At 43.0% G+C, this 20,596-nt stretch overlaps 1 protein-coding gene across 13 annotated transcripts in view; it reads right to left on the bottom strand.

Annotated features, from left to right (window-relative positions):
• The window catches only part of SH3PXD2A (SH3 and PX domains 2A), a 259,361-nt gene that overhangs the window by 16,780 nt on the left and 221,985 nt on the right, over positions 1 to 20,596 (bottom strand). For 12 of the 13 annotated variants that reach the window (XM_079976076.1, XM_079976079.1, XM_079976071.1 and 9 more), the window contains 4 exons: positions 18,148 to 18,261; positions 16,226 to 16,309; positions 6,805 to 6,922; positions 696 to 1,030 (listed from right to left, as the gene is read on the bottom strand). In XM_079976076.1, coding sequence (XP_079832202.1) covers positions 696 to 1,030; positions 6,805 to 6,922; positions 16,226 to 16,309; positions 18,148 to 18,261 — 651 coding nt within the window. The remainder of the gene's footprint in view (positions 1 to 695; positions 1,031 to 6,804; positions 6,923 to 16,225; positions 16,310 to 18,147; positions 18,262 to 20,596) is intronic. The other variant, XM_079976072.1, reaches the window with a different exon arrangement.

Genomic DNA, 20,596 nt, shown 5'->3' with positions numbered 1-20,596 from the left:
CTGAAAAACCCTTGTGCTAATATAGAAATCTAGACATTTAGAAGCAGTTCACCAGAAGGGGGCGTCAGATGTCTTCCCAAAAGACGAGTCTATGCAGGAATCATGTCACATTCAGGATCATAGCAATCAATCACAGACTGGTGGTTGTCAGCCTTTTTGCAGACAAACATCAGCCAAGGGGCCTAGCCAGGTGTAGCCTGCACTCCATATTAATATTCAACTCTGCCCTGCAAGACTTGCTATCATATGCATTCATCTATCTATCCTCCCTCCTCCTTCGTATATTTCTTGTGCCAACTCCATTTTCACAAACCTCTCGTTTCAATCATAGTTTTTAATGGCTTAATTGGTATAATCATATAACTTTAAATTCACCCATTTTCTAGATTTAAGAATGAGCTGGGGTCCCCATATGTTGTTGGATGACATTTCCCATCATCCCTGACCATTTGGCAAGATGACCGTGGATGATTGGAGTTGGAGTCCAACAATTTTTGAGGGCCCAAGGTAAAAGCACCACCCATCACCCTTGATGCTGGCTGGGGCTGATGGGAGATGTAGTCCCTTAAACATCTGGAGAACCGGGCTGCGGAAGCTGCTCTCAACTAGTATTTTCCTCAATCCATCAAAAGTTGTTGACCCTTTCAACTTTCCCCAGCAGTAAATAAACAGCTAGGAGTCTACTATGGCCTTACTTATTTGAGCTCTTTGTGGCGCAATCCGTGCTATGGCTGGAGAACCCTGTGCCAATTTTGAAATCTGTTTGTCTTGAGTCATCATGGCATTGCCATTAGAATCATTGCATAAGATGGGCAAGCTTATTTCCTTCTTGGTGATGTGGGATTCTGCTGTTTCAATTTCTGACTGGGTTTCCTTGTCACTAGAGGATTTCTTATTCAACAGGTTGCTGATCTCCATGATGTTTCCTATAATTTCCACTGGCCCCGTCAAGTTCTTTTTCCTTGATGGAAGGTCATCTTTTGCTTTTTTCAGGTAGGAGGCTGGGGCCCAGCCCTCTTTGCCTAAATACCTAGAAATAGAAAACGCAAATATATTCAGTTTTCTGTGCCTCAAAATCTGACATGGTGTTGCAGGATGATGTACAGGAATAGGATTAGAATCCCCAAGCACACCTTAAAATGCATGCAAAAAAAACCTACTAATGGAAAGTGATTATAACCACATAGTTGCCGGTCAGTGCTGCAATACTGAAATGAAGCAGAGATTATAAGCCTGTGGTCCTCTAGCTATGGTTAAACTCCAAATCCCATCAGCCCTAGCTGCATAGCAACTGGTAAGTGTGCTCCAAGAATCCTACTTTGGAAATACAAAACCCAATAGTTGCTGGATCCTGGATGCTTCCAGGCAGTCCTTAATTTGCAAAGAGGTCATTGAGATATCACTAAATGGGTAGTTAGAGAAGGGGTTTTTAGACTTGGGGATATTCCCTGGAAAGGGAAAAATGGGGGGGGGGTAGCACTTTTATGCCAACATTTCCATGTGGACATTGAAAGAGGGGGGCAAAGCATGCAAAGGGAACACTGATGCCCATCTGGAAGTACCCCCAGCATTGGGAGAGCTAACCCAATAATAAAGTTTACTTTGAATCAGGGCTCACAAGGACTTAAAACCAGATGGAGTTACAAATGTCATGGGCTTAGTTGCAGAAATATAACCTACTCCTTTGCAATATTCTTCCTTCCCCTTTTACCCCTCTAGCAACTTTAGTTAAAGAGTACTCACAATTCCAGGTCTCTCAAACACAGAAGACATCCAAAAGATGTCTTTCTCAAAAAACATGGGAGAAAAAGTCTGGAGGCTGTTACTGGCATGCAGTCCAGGTTTTGCCACTTCCATTCTGGATAACTGAGCATGGGAGCAGCATGGGAAAGCCACTTCCACCACACTCTACAACTGTCATGGGCAGTCCTCTCGCAGCCCTCCAGTGGCAGCAGTGAGCAATGGGATCACTTCACTGCCGCTGGTCAAGGTTTCAGGACTAGGGGCTGAGAGAAAATAGAACTTGTGGAAGTGAGAAACTGCCTACAGGAAGAAACAAAGCTTAACATGATATTCTTTTCTTCAAATGCCTCAGACTTTTACTTGCTCAACAACTCTGAGAGGAGGACAGCAATGTGATTGGTTAGTCAAATGAGTGCACTCTTAATTCTCTCCCCTCCCTCTGGGAGTCTGAAAGAGCACAGCAGGGGAGAAAAACAAAGCCTTTGATTATTGCAGTGATTATTAATACAAGATTCTTTGACCACTCCCCCCCTTGTCATCAAGGTAGGCACACCCCATGGCTGAGGCTCCTCCCCTGAGCCTCACTGGATCACAGCCATGTAGAGCCACTGCAGCAGCTCAAATTTAATTCTGAAGCTCTGCGGGCATCTTCCCACATCAGCTGTAAAGGAAGAAAAATGTGATTTGCAGAAAGATAAGCAAATCAGAGTACTGGCCTTGATGCCAAACAGTTTAAAAGAAGGTTACCAGATTTTTTTCAATGAATCTGGGGACATTTTTCAACTTCAATGGATTTTGTATGGGGACTGATTTGTAAATCCGGAGACTGTCCCCAGGAAACAGGGATGTCTGGTAACCTTAGTTTAAAATAGCATTGCACTTAAGGAGCAATAGGGGCAGATGATTGGGGGCCAGGCACAAAAGATCCAGCTACCCCCAAACAATCTTGCTCCTAGGAGCTTTACATATGTATAATCACAACGTAGAAGCCTAGCTCAGCACAAAAAATTGAGACGTGCTTGGAGTTAGCTGCATCTAAGGACAAGTTCCACGATTAACTCTCATATGCCTATGCAAGTAGGCACAGGAGTTCTGAGCAAGATAAAAAGGACACTGGCTTTGCCAAAATTGGGTAGCAGCAAATTCATTTTTAAAAAAAAGATATTTATTACATTTTCAAATGGTAGCAGCAAATTCATAGGATATAAGTTTATCAGTGCTGTGAGCCATGATGTCTACACTGTGCCTGCACAGTTGGATGCAGTATGTTTCTGAACGCCAGTTGCTGCAAACTGCAGGAGAGAAGAATGCTACTGCGCTTAGGTCCTGCTTGTGGGCTTCCCATGGGCACCTAGTTGGGCACTTTGAGAACAGCATGCTGGACTACAAGGGCCACTGGCCTGATCCAGGAGGGTTATTCTTATGTGCTTATACTCTTACATTCAGATTTCATAGATGTACTAGTTCCCTTGCATGGCACAACCCTAAGACTGGCCCAGGAACTTGTTCCATTCTATGTGATCAAAAAATTGCAGCAAAAATGAAAGCCAAACAAAATCTTGTAGCAAGTATCAAGGTTTATCCACCGAAGCAGTTTCTTGCTTTTTGTCCCCATAACAGTAATAGTTATAACCCCCACTTTTAAATAGGGTGCAGTCATTTCATTAAGCCAGAGGTGCCAGCTTTCAAGGGCAATTGGGGGGGGGGGATATCAGGAGAAGCCAGAGGCAGAGTTGAATACAGCGGCAGCGCAGCTTCAATGGCAGGCCACTCCTCCTCCTCCTCCTGCCACCGCTAGCTGTGTGTGTGTGTATGTGCTTTGAACCTTCTTCCCTTGCACAGCAGCACAGGAGAAGCAGACACCCCCTGATTCTCATCCCCCATGAGTTGGTGTCCCTGCATTAAGCACATTTATCTGACAGGCTATTTGCTTGCACAGTTTCCCATAGCTGTGGAAGACAACAGTTCAATTAAGAATTTAGGGTTAGAACAGTAACCACTTGTGAACCTTCTCAACATTCATAATACTGTAAAGGAAAATGGAGCAGGGGAGGGAGGACAACATTCGGATGCACTGGAGAGTGGAATGCAACAAGAAGGTGGTAATATATAGAAGCGGCTACACTTTAATTCCAAAAAAGTTTTTTAAATGCTGAATGAAAAGTTAGCATCCAAACTGTAACAACACTGGGGGGCGGGAGAAAAGGGGGGCGGAGAGAGGCCTCCATTTGTCTGAGCGTTTTCTTCCCTGTTAACATCTGCTTTCCAGCTCCAGAATACTGGAATTACTCCAGAGGGAAGGAAACCAGGAAGGGAAAAGCAGGGGAGGGAGAAGTAAGAATCAGTACAGAACCATGTATTTTGGAAACTATTATTTAAGGAGGTGAACATTAAAGACTTTAACGTGGAACTTATTACCTAATTATTAGTGCTTATCTTATTCTTGTGACACATACGTCATTACGATTATGCATTCTTGCAAGCATTTTTTGTGTGGCAAAAGTTCTGATAGTTGTAATAGTCCCACTTTGGTTTATTGAGCATTTATTCTGATTTGCTTGCAGCGTTGTTTATAAATCTTTCCATTAATCATTTAATACACTTTTCAGTGCATTTCCCCATCACCTTCATTATTAGGGCCCCCTGAGAGTCAGAGGGCCCAAGAATGTGCACTAACATGCACCTACATCGTATGGATTAAGGTGGAGGCATTTTTCAAGTGGACTGCATCTGCTGTTCTGATGCTGCTGTTACAAGCATGACATTCTTAATCACAGTTCAGAACCAGCCTAAGCACTATATCTTATATTTCATTCATTCTGGCCTTCTACTCGATTCATAACAGAGGAGAAAAAGAAAGCAAATTAGGAAATCCCTGTTTCATATGCAAGGACTCTTGTTATTGTGGACCAAAAACCAGACTCTTCCGTGGAAGGCTGCCATGCCTTAGGTAGATATATTGGCAATGAAGTCTGCAGCTTCTGGTCAGCTATCCACTGTCTAGGAAAATCAGGTTTGTTAACCATAGCATTGTAGTGGATCCCATCTAAACATGCAGAACGGAGATAGTCTTGCCGTGCACAGTAGGGGTGGGACCAGATGATCCCCAAGCTTCCTCTGCTACATAAGGATGAATACTACCTAGGATTTTTAAAGGCCTTCTAGTTTGGCTTCAGCCTAGACTGAATGTCCGTGAGCATGCATCAGCAAAGATAGCTTTTCTCTGCATGTGCAGAATGAGAAGAGTCTCCAGCATGCAAGGTGCCTTCGTCCAACTACAAAATAATCCCAAACAGTCAACACCAGGAGGCAGAGAAGCTGAGCCAGGGGCAGGGGCTCTAGCCTGCTTTCATTTATGCCTTCCCCATTTGCACAAAATGTAAACACTGCTAAAAATTAGAGGCTTTTGTCTCCCTCTTCAATGAAAATACTGAAGACTGCAAGAGATTCTAGGCCCCTGCAGACCTGAAGATAAAAGGAAGGCTGGCAGTGAAAAGAAAAAATATTTTAAAAACAAAAAGGGAGTTCAGCAATAACATCAGGGGGAGTTTGTGATATTGTTCCTCCTTCTGCAAAGAACTGTGCACTCTGCTCCTGAACCCTTGGCTTTGGATTAAAGTCCCATGAATGATTTAAAAAGGGAAGAATGCAGAGCTGACAATGGGCCAGCTATTCCTTGCTCATCACGTTGGAAATCTTCTCCCCTTCTATCAGCTTTCACTTGTTATTGATGGGAGAGTTAATCAGGAAGATGCAACAGCGAACATGTTTATAGAACACATAGAACTCTGTGTGGTTCCATTATTCATAGCTCCAGTGCTTTAAAGATGGCCAGACTACAAAGCAAATGACAACCTATGAAAAATATATGTTCCACATGCAAAAGGAAGTGAGCAATAAGGGGTAGGTTCACAGTATCCCAGGGCGGGATCACCAGAGTTACCCAAAAGAACTCCTTATAATGTGGCAGGATCCACAGGTTTGTACCCTCCCTTTGACAGTTGTTTATAAAGCCACACAAGGAGCAGAATTCCACATCTTCTTTAGGAAACCTGTACCTTTGTCCAACCATTCTTTCAATTACAACAATCCTTTGCCCTCTTACATGAAAGGGAGCCCCATTAAATTCAGTAGGATTTGCTTCCAATATTTATCTGACTGCTGCAGTTAAACTTGAATGGCTTTATACACATTGCATCTTTCATCCCTCTCCTATCACCAAGCAACAGGAGTCTATTATGCTGAGCACTGCAAAGACATACTGCTTACGTGGCATTTAATGTTTCTGGAGCTGCGCCAGTTTTTTTTTAAAAAAGAAAACCCAGTTTATGCTTGAAATTAGCTGTTTAAGAGCACCAGAAGAGAAAATTAGACTGCTCCCTGCCCCCCTGCCCCCAGCAGTTAAAGGTATACCTGCTTTACAGGCCACAGAGACCTAACACACCACTACTTCCTCATGACTCCCCTAAAACATTTCTTCTAAAAGAGTCTATCAGCTATTTTTGCAAATAAACAAACACAAAAGCAAAACAAGGTCATTCATTGACCAAGACATATTAATAAGTATTTGAGCTGTTGCTGTCATATAACTTGTGTTGCAGTGACGCGCGCACACAACGGTAACAACTTTCCAAAGTTATCAAACATCACGCCTACCGACATTAATCCTATGCAACTTGTCCCACAGTGCTCAGTGGGTCTTACTCAAAGGAAAATGTCCACAGGATTGCAAACTGGGAGACCCTAGCTGCTCACCTCAATCATTAAGGAAGAGAACAACCACCCACAATAGAAGATTTGGATTTTTTTCCCCAATTTGAAGGACACACATCTCCCCCAGAAGCCTTTTTCCTCCCTGCACCCATTGCTACATATTGCACTTCATTATTTTAACTACATATTCAATATAATTTTAAGTAGCTTTGTACAACTTCACCAGCATTTTTGTTTTCAGTATGCTGAGGTCCTTTCTTAGATACAAGCAACTTGTGAGATGCTGTGTTCACAAGGCTAGTAAGCAAAAGGCCTGCCAACCCCAGAATGATTTAATTAAACCTTTACCTTATGTACCACCATCCTTCGAGGTTCTTCTGAATGACCTCCACAGTGACTCCTTTGTCAAACCCGATTTCATCCTTCCCCTGGCTGGTGTATGACTGGATTGTGACATATTTCTCTTCTAGCAAAGAAAGAGAGGGCAACATCAGTTAAGATCAAAACTGGCCCCAGCTGTTGCTCTTTCCTGATTGCTATTCAAAATGATTTCACAGCAATTAAAATGTGGCAGCATTGCAGAGGTGGAGTCTTGCTTGTGAGGCCCTGTACCTATTAGCTAAGCATGCCTGTATCAGCTCCTCGCCACCGCCCTGCGCCGTCAATGCCAACAAATGAGACAGGGTCCCTGAGGAGGGGTCTCCCCCATCTCCTACATATGGTATTGACAAAAATCAAGCTCTCTGCCAGAGTAGCAAAGCATCACTGGAGGAACTTGCTCCAGCTGGCTCCATTTAGCACACACATGGTTATGTTAAACATTGCATTACTGGAATCTGAATGCTGAAGCTGGAGGGGGACCAATACTACTCCAGCTCGAAGGAATGGACTGACCTATCATCTTCACACTCCTAGAAATAATACAAGTTTGCAGCACCAAGCTGCCAGTATTTTTTTTTTCATGATTAGATCATATTGTACCTCCCCTAACTCCACTCCAAACCTCAGAGCTCCCAAGAGAAAGGCAAGTGTCACTTTTTAAGCATCTTCTTAAAAAATCAACGTCGTTAATTCAGTGCTAGAAGTCCTGTTTTATCCACCTACCACAGGTTATTAAATCTTTGCAAAGCCATGGAATCACAAAGCATTTTAGCTAACTGTGCACTTGGTATGAACTTTACCCAACTCTACACTAGGTCACAGTTGGGGGACCTGTGGCACTCCAGATGTGACTTGACTCCCAACTCTCATCAGCCCCAGCTAGCACTCAGCGATGGGAGTTGTAGTCCAACAACATCTGCAGGGCCACAAGCTCCCCAACTCAAGCCATAACCACCTCCTTCCAAAACAAGAGTCAGGAGAAGAAAATGCCTCCAAAGTACCCAGAGACTCTCATCATTAAGATGCTAGCTAATTACATAAGCAAAGTTTCAAATTGACATTTCAGTGAATTTGGAAGACCTCTTGGGATAACAGATCATGTAAAAGACTCACCAATCAATGACTTTTCCACACTAAAGTAAACTCCTCTTCTAATTTTATAGTTGGTGTAACATTCACACTACTCTCCTGTCCAGTACCAGTTTCATAATCTTTCATTTGTTTATTTTCCAGACTGAGACATAGCAGGGTGGTGTTTTTTTTTAATCTGAACGGCAGCCCCACAAACAGCTATCATGTGAGCAGCATACAGAATCCAGAGACTAAAGAGAGGGGAAATGATCACAAAATGATGTGCTATTTCTTTATGTGTGTTTGGGGAGGTGATAGGAAGTCTTGTTGCTATTCTCCACAATGCATGAACTCTCTTGTGCTTGAGGATTACAGTAGAGAAATATTCTGTTTCAAAATAAGTAAGTAAATGTTTAAATTGTTCACAAAATGGAAGAGATGGGGTTGCATTGCTTATCATTGGGTAGTTGCTTGTGCCATTCTGTTGAAATCTCCCAACCCAACCCCACATGGGAGTCTGGATACCCATATCCTGCTATTTGATGTTCAGGAGCAAGGGGAGTTTATCCAAAGCAATATATTGACTGCAGTATATTAGTCCAGGATTCTCATCACAGACATACCACTTTAACCAAGATAGTGGTGAAAATGCTTCTCATGCAAATGCAAGGATTTTATTGGCAGATAAGATAGCCATTTATGCTGTCAACCTCACTATACACGTGGAATTGCAGAAATAGAGGGGAGGGGAGAAAGGATCCTAGATGTAGGCAGAGTTTCAGATCCCCAGGAAGTCAATACAGATAGAAGGGGTGGAGACAACAGCAAAAGGTAAGAGCAGTACTTTTAAACAGAAAGAAAAAGGCTCCCTGCTATCTGGTGCAGACTGATCCCACCTTATCAGTTAACTGAAGGCTGGTGTCCAGAATATAATGTAAGATAAGGTTGTTTGCCAGAATTCCCTAGATCCCAGGCCAGTTCACACATTATGGTAACTATCTGGGTTGGAACTCAGTTGCATCAACAGCAGTCTGTGTGGAAACACAGTGACACATAAATAATTGATTTCCAATTGTACAACTGAATGGTTGAAATTCCTCCCTAACTTGCACAGCAGTAGGTCTGAATTATAGTGTGGCATCAACAGTTCAACGTAAGGACTGGATATAGCTTGAGGAGTTCTGAAAATCTTATTGGCCAGCTATGAAGTTTTACACACACATTTAAGAAGGCGGGCAGAGGAGATAAACAGCAATTCAACAGGGCCATTTTTGCTCCCTGCTCCGGATGTTGATGACATTCAATCTGAATATGCTGTTATCTGCATTAGCTTGTGGCTCAACTGGAACTGAGAAAACTTGAAAGCCTCTGCAGAGAGATCCATACTTCATTTTTTGTTTTCTGGAGATGTTGGCAAGGGACACGACTGCAACACACTCCAACAAAACCACAGCCTTGTTTCATTAGGATTACAGTACTGCTTTTGGACTCTTTATCACACTTAGGATATGCTGAGCCATCAAAAACAAAAAGCAAACAAACTACATCACACAATAGGATAAATTGCATTCCTTTGTGGGGAGACGCAGTCATCACCAAGAACTCAGACTTTTAAGGGATAGCTGAACCACAGAGCTGAACTGGTGTAGTTATGCCCTCTTTTGTGCTAACGGCAGGGGGATAGAAATTGTCTAAGATCATTGTCACACCCTAATTAAACTAAATTTCCTAAGATTCTTCAGTGCAGTGGGGGAAAAGCTTTTTAACCACAAGGGCAATAGGTGGCAGAGGAAAGGACCAGACCCTGGGGTGCGCAGAACCAGCTTTGCCTTACTCAGGGCTTTTTTTCAGCCAGAACTCAGATGGGTCCCATTGCCATTCTAAGAACAAGGGAGGTGTTCGTGGCAAGTTCCAGCACCTTTTTCTAGGAAAACAGCACTGCCTTTACTTCATCTCACTCTTAAACACAAACACACACCTCTCTTTAACCCTGTCCCCTTGATCACCTTGAGACTGCAGGAAAGGTGAATGGCTGATCAGCCGCAAAAGTGGATGGGGCCCTCTGGGGCTTGGCAGGTCACCCAGAGAGTGTCTAGGTGCCCACTCACATGTATTTTAGAAGAAGCCGTGACAGTTAAAAGTGTTTTATTGGTTGAAAGTGTAAATATGCCATTAGAAAAGGTCTATATTTTAAGCCCATATATGTTATAGTAGTGCAGTGTCTGTGGATGAAACTGATCTGTGCAGGTACTTTGCCCTATCATTTCCTGCACTGTTATGGCAGCTGCACCATGGAATGGTGCCTGCCAAATCCATGTGCAAGCAGCTACCACCATACTATGGTATGGGCCTAACTTTGAGTTGCTGGGAAAACAGTATGCAGCCATATCTTTCTGTTTGTTAACTCAGTTTCAGAATCATGCAACAATTCCTTATCTTTCTCATAGGTCTTCAACTGCTCAGAGCCCACCTAAGGGGACTCGTTAACAGCCATATTATTTTAAGGCTTTGGAGGTGAAAATATTAAACTGCTAGGCAAAGGATTTCAATGAGATTTGCACTTGACTTTAGATAATGCAATAAAGCACAGGCTAGCAAGTGACTTCAGAAACCTCAGCTACACCCCCTCATAGCTAAAACATGCTGAAAAAGTATCCCACTGTGACTATTATAATGAGACAATAAACTAACATCTAAACCCACATATTTATGATTTAAGAGTCATAAAGGGGGTGACATCACTACGCAATCAAAGCTCTGCTTTGTGCATCTTGCACATTAAAGCTTCTTCCTTTCTTCTTTTTTTAAAAGGCTCCTGCTGCAACAGTTCCAAGAAATAGCACCTCTGCTTTTATTGAGGCAAATGAGAGTGTAAGCATTGCATAAAATGAATGAAAACTTTGGAAACACCACCAATGAAGAAACAGTAGAAGTATTAATGCCTTGTGCTTCCTGTCCCTGGAATGTATGAAACACAATCCGTGCATCTCTTTCACCCAGGAAATGCTCAAGTTATGATGTTTAATTCTATGTAATGAACACACCCAGCTGACAAATGTCAAAGGGGGACTGCTGCATTTACAGGTTCTGCAAAAGATTCAGACACTTCTAATAAGGCTCAGTTTTGAAGCCAAATTTGCAAATGTCAAGCAGCTGAAGCTTTGCCCATTACAGACTCTACTTTCAAAAGGGATGCTATTATTTGTTGCTGGGGTTTTTGGGGGGGGGTGTAAAGCCATCCAAAGGTGAACATTGGTCTTTCTGAAATATTTTATTTGTTCACTTAGGATGAGAAAAGTAAGGCAGAAGAAGAACGAAGGGGGAAAAGAGTGTTGTCAGATTAAACTCCGACAGATATTAGAGCCCTGGTTATAGATTTGTTTTGCTGTGCTATTTTTAAGCCTTCTGTGCTGCAACAGGAAGCTATCATTAAAGTTTCCCTTTGCAGAGTGCTTTCACAGCAAAATATTATAGCATTTCCCAAATTACACTCATTTGGTTTCCTTACAGTGGTGGAAAAAGGGAGACCACAAACACACACACACAAATGCACACACACACAGTTTATAAATTAAGCTGGCACTCCTTTGAGCATGGGTCCGCTTGTAACCCCAAAAGCAATTTGCGGCAGTCTTCAGCTGAGGCTAACCGTAGAAAAAATTACAATATCAAATGTATGCAAGTCGGCATTTATGGGAAACAGCAATGAAATGTTATCATTCAGAAGAATGACTAGTGTTGTATCCAGCTGACCAAGGAGGGTTTAAAAGGGGTCCAAGTAAGATAGTATACAATTCAGTTTTCAGAAAAACCTAAAGTGGACAATATGTGGTCTCTTAAGTTTGTGAGCCATTTCTTGTTTGATATTTTGGTGTGAAGGCAAAAGAGACCACTTCTTTCAAATGAAATAAGTTAGTGGACTATCACAATCAATATTCTCTCCCATGTGATATTTCTTGCCCCTGTTTTTAAACATTGCATACTATATTTCTAGGTTAATCATCTTTTTTAGAAGAAGCTGTGGAAAATAAAGCTATTTCAAGACAGTGCACAAACCACTGCAAGCGAGGTCAGTTTCCTCACTTCAATTAATGTTAAAGTCCAACCATCCTTTGTGTTAGAAAGGTCTCTGGTTGTTAGCAGAAGCCACAAACACGCACAACTATGTCACCTATGGATTACTTACTCTGACACACTACCGCTGTATAATACCTTTGAAACCTACAAGATTACTACTACCTCCAGATGGCGCTGAAATTAATTGGCAAAACATAGTCATGTTCATTTATTTCAATGGTTCTACTCTAGAGTAAAACTTGGTTGAAAACTTGGTTGTGTTTCCACATATCTGAACTGAATGGCAAATGAAAATACCGTATTTTTCGCCCTATAGGACGCACTTTTCCCCCTCCAAAAAATCTGGGGAAATCTGTGCGCATCCTATGGGGCGAATACAGGCTTTCGCTGAAAATACAGGCGCATCCTATGTGCGCATCCTATGGGGCGAATACAGGCTTTCGCTGAAAATACAGGCGCATCCTATGTGCGCATCCTATGGGGCGAATACAGGCTTTGCGCACTGACCCCTCTCGCTCTCCAGGCTTCAGGAAGCTATCAGCAAGCCTGGGGAGCCCGTGGGAGTTCCCTGCGGGATAGCAGCCTGCCGCCCGGCGCGCAGGGCGCCCTGAAGCAGAGTGCCCCTCGCGCCGGGCAGACATCCGCAGCCTGGGGAGCCCTGCGGGAGTTCCCGCAGGGCTCCCTAGGCTGCGGATAGCAGCCTGCTGCACGGAGCGCGGGGCGAGCTGAAGCAGAGCGCCCCGCGCTTCGGGCAGACATCGGCCAGCCCCACAAGCTCGGGGGACAGCGGGGAGGCGCAGCGCCGCCACCCCGCTGTTCCCCAACCTGGTTTGGGGGGGAATAAAGGGGGGGGAATTTCCTTTATTTCCCCCCAAAAAAACTAGGTGTGTCCTGTGGGACGGAGCGTCCTATGGGACGAAAAATACGGTAGTTATCTACAAGCTCAAGGGATGGATGTTTTCTGTTTCTTTCCTTTTCTCATTTATTTTTTCACTTTTAAAAACTGCACAAGTGTTCATATGCAGTTTTGTACACATTTCTTCTAACACATATTTTTGTGTGCATTTTTATTGGATATCTGCATATGAAAAATGAGAGGACAGTTATGTTCCCGCTTTGTGTACTTACTTGTGAAGTGTGGATTAGAACTGCATGAAAGGAAGCAAATGACTCTCTCCCCTCTTCTCTGATCTGATCCATGATCTGATTATGGATGAGGAGGATGCTCTGGCATGTATCACTGAAACTTGAGGGGGTGAACAGGGTGGAATAAATCTCACCCAGTTGTGCCCACCTGGGTACTCAGTGCAGCATCAGGCCAGACTTGAGGGTTGGGGAGAGGGAGGAGGAGTTACTGTGGTCTATAGAGATTCTCTCTCTCCAGGCTCTCTGTCCAGTTGGGGGGCAGGAATCTAGAGTGTCTGTTCATGTTACTGGGCAATTGGGACAGATTAGGGATTCTGCATGTTTACCGCCCACCTTGCTGCCCAGCAATCTCCCTGGCTGAGCTGACAGAGCTGGTCTCGGAGGTGGCTCCCCACCTGTGGAATGCTCTCCCCAGGGAAGTTTGCCTGCCGCCTTCATTATACACTTTTACGTGCCAGGCAGAAACTTCCCTTTTTAACCAGGCCTTTGGTTGATTTGATTGACATCCTATGCCCTTTTAAAATGTGGTTTTTTTGGGGGGAGGGGTTATTGGGTTGCTTTTGTTTTGATTATATATTTTGTGGTTTTATATTTTGTTTTGGGAACTGCCCTGAGGCCTCCGGGTATAGGGCAGTATATAAATTCTAATACAGTGGTACCTCGGGTTAAGAATTTAATTCGTTCTGGAGGTTCGTTCTTTAACCTGAAACTATTCTTAACCTGAGGTACCACTTTAGCTAGTGGGGCCTCCTGCCGCTGCACAATTTCTGTTCTCATCCTGAAGCAAAGTTCTTAACCCGAGGTACTATTTCTGGGTTAGCGGAGTCTGTAACCTGAAGCATCTGTAACCCGGGGTACCACTATAATTATAATATCTGTACAAGATACACCTTTCAGTTTCTTGAGACTGAAGTGAGATGCAAGTAGAACTGTCACACAATTTCCAGTTATTCAGTCGCCTTCTGTGACACAGGAAGGGCCACAGCTCAGTGACAGGGCATCAGCATTGCATGCAGAAGATCCCAGGTTCAATCCCTGAAATCCCTAGTAAGGCTAGGATAGAACCCTGCCTGAAAGCCTGGAAAGCTGCTGCCAGTCAGTGTAGACAACACTGAGGTAGATGGTACATGGTCTGCTCAGCATAGGATGCCTTATTACGTTCCTAAGAGCTGAGGCAGGGAAAGCTATCCCAAACGTTTAATTTGTGTCTCTCTGTGCATCAGCTGTGGGACATCACTGTGTGACCTGATCCAACTTTGAAACACTGGGTGCAGAGGCATGCAGTCTGGGGAATTATCTAATTAAGGCTCCTAAGCAACATGCAATAGCTCAAAATCTTCCAAACCACAGAAGAATTCTCCATAAAAATACTTTCCCTTCAGTCAGCAGTCTCTTTCACGCCATCTCCCTTTGCCTCCTCTGAACCCCTTTGTTCAAATAACCTCTGTCAGGACAAAGTCACTCCATGCCTAAGAACTGAGATAATCTAATAATGTTAAGTTTTAGAGCATTTTCACATAAGACAAATCCCCACTAACAGTCCCTCACAACCTGGTGCCTTCCAAATGTCTTAAACTACAACTCCAATCAGTTTGGTAGGCCAAAATGTCCGGAGGCACCAGGTTTGGGAAGCCTTGTTTACTACCAGTTCAGAGAAGTTCTTACGGCAACTGGCGCTCCAAATGATAGTAAATCAGTAACTTCAAGCCTGAAAAATGTGCAGTCTCTGTGATGGCCACCTTCCCAAGGGATAGTGTAAGACTCAAGGAGTGGCCTACAAATTTCACGATTCTCAGAAAGAATTAAGGAGATTTCACCACATCCCTAGGCCTCACTCTCCTCTCTTTATGTGAAGCCCAGCTCTGGCAAATGAACAGGGCAGCGTTCTTCGCAACAGGCTGTAAATCAGGAGCATCAGATGTTCCCAGGAAGGTTTACAGTTTTTGTAAACGTTTCCAGTAAGAAGTGGCTTAGAGTCAGGAAAGGCAAATATCATTACAAGGATCTCTCTTCTGTGTAGGAAACAGTATGTTCCCCTACATGTGTGCTATACCATATGAAGAGTACACAACTACTTTCACATGCATGAAATGCCCAGCTTGGTGTTATCGTCCCATTGCATTTATATGCAGCAGAACCACTGACACATGCCGTGACAGCCTCCTGCATCATTTGGTATAAGTATACTGTTGTTCTGATAGTCTGCAACAGGAAGCATGTAGCATTATTTGCAGTGCTCAGGTTCTGCGCCCCCCCCCCCCCGCTTCATGGGAAGCTTTTAATATTTGATGTTTCATTGTATTTTTACATTCTGTTGGAAGCTGCCCAGAGTGGCTGCGGCAACCCAGTCAGATGAGAAGGGTACTAATAAATATTATTACGATTACTACTATGCTACAATGGATGAGGGTTGGCTACCAATTCTGAGCTCTGCAGTGGGGGGCAGGAGTGAGGGTGGGATATGGCATGGAGGGGAGGAAGAATTAAATTTCATGATTTAACTTCATCCACCAACCTAATCCTCAACCTTCAAGACACTATTAGGGTCTACAGTCAACACACTCTTTAAACAGATTTCTAAAACATTCCTTTGCACAACCATTCTCAACTATGAACTTAATTTCTTGGCTCACACTTTCAGCCTACTTACTTTAGGTTTTAGGTACATTCCCTTCCCTCCCCATGGTCACAATAACTACGCACAGAAAATAATCAAGAATGAAAGAGCCATATTTACATCAAATGCAAAAACTGATCAAATTGGCCTTTTCCTGCCTTCCCTTTTTCAGTCACCTTAAGGACCTTCAGAAATGGTGCACAGATTAAAAGATGTGAAGAGTTGCTTGTGAAAGCATACAGTGTCTGCAGAGCTGATTTTGCTATTGGCTCCCATTTGAACATGCTCAGCAGGTAGCACACCTAAATGCCAACTAATTTTGCTGCAAGCAGTCTTGTTTCTACCGCAGAGAAGACAAGACCCAATAAAATGCAATACACCCGCCAGCAATCTGTAGCAATGTTGAATGGCAAGAGAAGCAGCAGCAGCCACCAGCATGTACATCCTTCAAGGGACCATGTCCCAGAAGTTATTCACCTCGACTCTGCTGCCTGTTGACCATCCCTCCCAGTGTCCATCGCCGGTCCAGGCGTCTCAGGTGTGCCTTGCGTCTCTTAGAAACTATTTTGGAAAATGGATGAGAACATAAAAAAGGAAAGAAAGAAAAATAAAATGTGATGGGTGGGTGAGTGGGTGGGGTGGGAACCAAACTCAACGTAAAACATGGTAACAATAAGGACTAGTCTTGTGTTAGCGAGGATGAAATGTAATAATTCATTGGGATTAGTTTACAAGAAGTGATAAAATAAGAAACTACCTGAGGCCCAGGCACAAACAGGCTTTCTCATGGTTCTTCGTTTAGTGGACATAAAATCATACTAAATAATAACAGTAATGGGTTGTATGTATCCAGAATTTTGGGAAGTCTTAAGAAATAGACATCAATAATATCATAGCACTTTTGCTTAGAATGCAGGGCATTTGGAGCATTTTTTTATGACATCTTTGTGGCATAGGAACATTCAGAGCCTTTGCCAAAGTTGGAGCCTGTTCCTTAGATGACTCTGTATGAGCAAAGGGGAGGTCCAAATCTGTACCATGCAGGATGGAACCTTTAAAGAGGCCTCTACAATCCGATGTACACCAATTACCGTATTTTTTGCTCTATAAGACTCACTTTTTCCCTCCTAAAAAGGGGAAGTGTGTGTGCATCTTATGGAGAGAATGCAGGCTGTGCAGCTATCCCAGACCCAGAACAGCAAGAGGGATTGCTGCTTTCATTGCGCAGCTATCCCTCTTGCTGTTCTGGCTTCTGAGATTCAGAATATTTTTTTTCTTGTTTTCCTCCTCCAAAAACTATGTGCGTCTTGTGGTCTGGTGCGTCTTATAGAGCAAAAAATACGGTAATTACACCATTGGCTTGCTCCCATCAGCCCCAGCTAGCATAGCCAATGATAACAGATATCACTACATCAGTAGTGAAATGGGTTTCCCATGTCTGTCCTGAGTAAAGATGCTACAAGTGCACCCCAACTGTATCTCCCATTTGTGGATATGAACTTTTCCTCTGATGCAACCTACACTCTACCATTCCTCTGCACGAAGGCTAAAAGGAGTCTTAATGTCATGCACAACTCTGTTTTGGGACAGCATCCTCTGTGCAGTTATTTATGAGTTGGATAAAGATGTACATATAATGGAATATGACAAAAAGTTAACACTAAAAAGGGAACAAATACTATGATGGGAGAGGATAGACTTGGTCAGCACTAAACAAAATAGGGCAGTTAATGGCAACACCTTTAGCTGTACGCAGATTCTGATAGCATCTTAGACAAAAAGACTTGCAAACTGGGACAAAACCAGAATAATATCAACTATATAATATACTATTCGCATACATCAGGAAAAATATATATTATGAAAACAATTTCATAGATTATATAAACTCTCCCCCACTGTGGTCTATGAAAGATTCAAGATAAGCTGAAAAAAACAACTCAAATAGCTGTGTTAAATCTCTTATGGAAGAACATGGGTGCATTATTGTATACAAACCACACGTGTCTAGACCACAATTTCTAGAAACCCAGCATCATTAGAAACACAAAAGAATCAGCATTTTAAAAAAATATTTTATTATGCTTTAGAATGATGCCACAACCCATACAAGTGTTACTTCTATGATATGTTGTAAGCCGTCCAGAGTGGCTGCAGAAACCCAGCCATATGGGCGGGGTATAAATAAATAATCAAATAATTCTATAGCCTCTTTTCCTACCAGATCAAGGTAGCCTAGGAAGGCTTTATTCTTCCCCTCAAATGGCATAAATAAATGTCAATAGGTAACCTACTAGCCTTTGTGCTGGTCTTTGAGATAGCTATGCTTATTCCTATAGGGTAAAGGGGTTTTTTTTAATTATAATTCCTCACCCAGATCAATTACAGCTGTTTCTTACCTTCCCCTCCTTTGGACATGTTAATTTCAGAATCATCTCTAATTCCACTTTGGGATTCCAGGTAAGTGGCAGGGACCCAGCCCTGCTCTTCCGAGGTACTTACAAACCACCAACCTGTGAGGGTAAGGAAAGAATAAGAGTTAATTCACTGCAGAATCACCGTCCCCTAACAATTTCAAATTCTTCAAAACCAGTGTGTTAGTCATCCTGGTTATAATGCTAGCACTATATTATAATGCACCTGTTTCTAAAGTTCCTTTTACACTGTATTCCTTTTACTGTATCATTATGGAATCGTGGCTTTTTGATCAATATAACACTATGTCCTGCTAAATTTCATTCACACTGTGCATGTGGTGTGATACAATAGCGGACATGAATGTTTCTGTTCCCCTGTCATTCGCCCATGATAACGGAGGAAAAGAACTGTATGCTGGAATTCCACCCAAATTTTGTCACACAGCGTGATCCATGCAAACTACAGGAAAATTACAGCACAAAACTCCTGCGTTTACCAGGGTTAACGGGATTGGAAATTTTTTTTCCCCTGAAAGCAATTAACGCAGAAATGAGTGCTAAACTTATGCTAGATTTCCAGAAGTGTGAACGAGCATGTAAATGATGAGGGAAGGAAACACCAGGAAAACAGAGTAAAGTGCTGTCTGAATGCTGTTTAAGAGTTGTACTCTTGTTCAAGACTCCAACCACCCTGGAATAAGAACCTCCATAGCAGGATGGGGAGCACAGCAGGACTAACAGAGGTGTATGTGGTGATGGGGAAGAAATTAAAATGTCATTTTCTGTCTTCCTCCTGCCCTGCCCAAGGCTTCCCTTGCTGTGCTATCCAGCATTAAAGGGTTCCGAGTTGGGGCTCGATGCCAAACATTTTATAAGTATACAGCAGGAGGAGATGAGTCTGGAAAGGGGGGAAGGGAAACTTTTTGCTCGCCTTTTCCATGAAGTAGGAACTGCAAGAACTGCAATTTTTGTATAGAAGTCGGCATATTGCTGGTGGAAATAAAATCACCAAATTGCCAATGTAGGCACAAATATGTTCTGTATTCCTGGTAAAAATCAGACAGGTTGCACAAATTTCCTTTATTAAAATGACTCCACACACTTTGAATAGCTTTTGTAGCCCCACATAATTGTGTCCAAATGCCATGGAACTCCCCTGGACTATTCAATTCTAAGTGGGAGTGTCAAACTGGAAATTCAAATACTAAAGTTGCAATTAGAATTGGTTTCTTTTCACAGTGCTGCCAAAAGACATTAGCCCTAACACACTGTGGGTCACATCATAACTAAGGTTCTGCTGCTGCAAGTGTCTGTGGGCAAAGTTCCACTAACAGGATGCTGCTTCCAGTGGAAGTTTTTGCTTCTCTCCCCTTCTCCCTGCAGCGCCTATGGGTAAGTGGACCCTTGGAGCAGCATGAGGGGCAGGGCAGCAGGGAGGAGCAGATCTCCACTGGATTCCAGTTCCCCCTGTAAATGAAAATAGCCCTTCTGATCATGGGTAACTAGTTAGGATCTAAGCCAATACAGAACCACAGACAAAGGACAGAGACTATTAACCAGACTTAGCCAAGGCTGTGCGCTTTGCTTTCACTTTTAAATAAAAACAAAATGCCTGTGTGAATTCTACTTCATAATAAGCTCCCTTTTGGGTGAAAATTAACACTCTGCAAAGTTGGATAATTCCTTTCCTATTGATATTCTTTAGCATATGGGTGATGTTAAACATAACAATTAATGAACTTGTAAATATATAAATTCTCACTGAGGCGAGCAAAGAGACTCGCTTAAAACATAACCCTTTAAATGAAGTGGTTAATGGTCCTTCGCAAAGCCCAGGTGTTAAGTGCAAATTAGATGCTTTTACTATTGGCTACTTCTCTTTGCCTCTCCCAAGGCACAGAGGCTGAGAAGAGTCAGCTGAAGTTTGCAAGAGTGAGAGATGGCGGGGAGGACAAGTTGGAGCAAGACCTGAGCCTTCTACCCATACCCTTGGTTTATGAACTAGATAAAATGTTCATATTTTTGAAGCACTGAAAGGTGCCTTTAAAGAGGGGGTGGGGAAAATAGATCTTGGTTTTTGGAGCTGGGCAACCAAAATGAGGGAAGTAGAGAGGGAAAACCAGGAGCAGATTGTGTGTGTGTGTGTGTGTGTGTGTGTGTGTGTGCGTGTGCGCGCGCGTGCGTGTGTGCATCATGGGCCAGAGCATTTATACCAAACTCCCAGGGCTAAACACCAACCCAGGTACCCTGCTTTGAATTTAAAATATGCATTGAGATAGGAGACTACAGTTGTACAGTGGAGAAAGAAAAGCACTCTGTACATGCTCACTCCCCACATATTCCAGGACTCAGACCTGGTAGTAAAACAAGACTCAAGATGAACCCCCTAGTCTTGACACAAGTTAACCTGGATAGGGGAAACAGGCAAAAA

This window comes from Podarcis cretensis (genome assembly GCF_951804945.1).
Source record: "Podarcis cretensis genome assembly, chromosome: 5".
NCBI classification, from domain to species: domain Eukaryota; kingdom Metazoa; phylum Chordata; class Lepidosauria; order Squamata; family Lacertidae; genus Podarcis; species Podarcis cretensis.
This window is presented reverse-complemented; position numbering and strand designations above follow the sequence as displayed.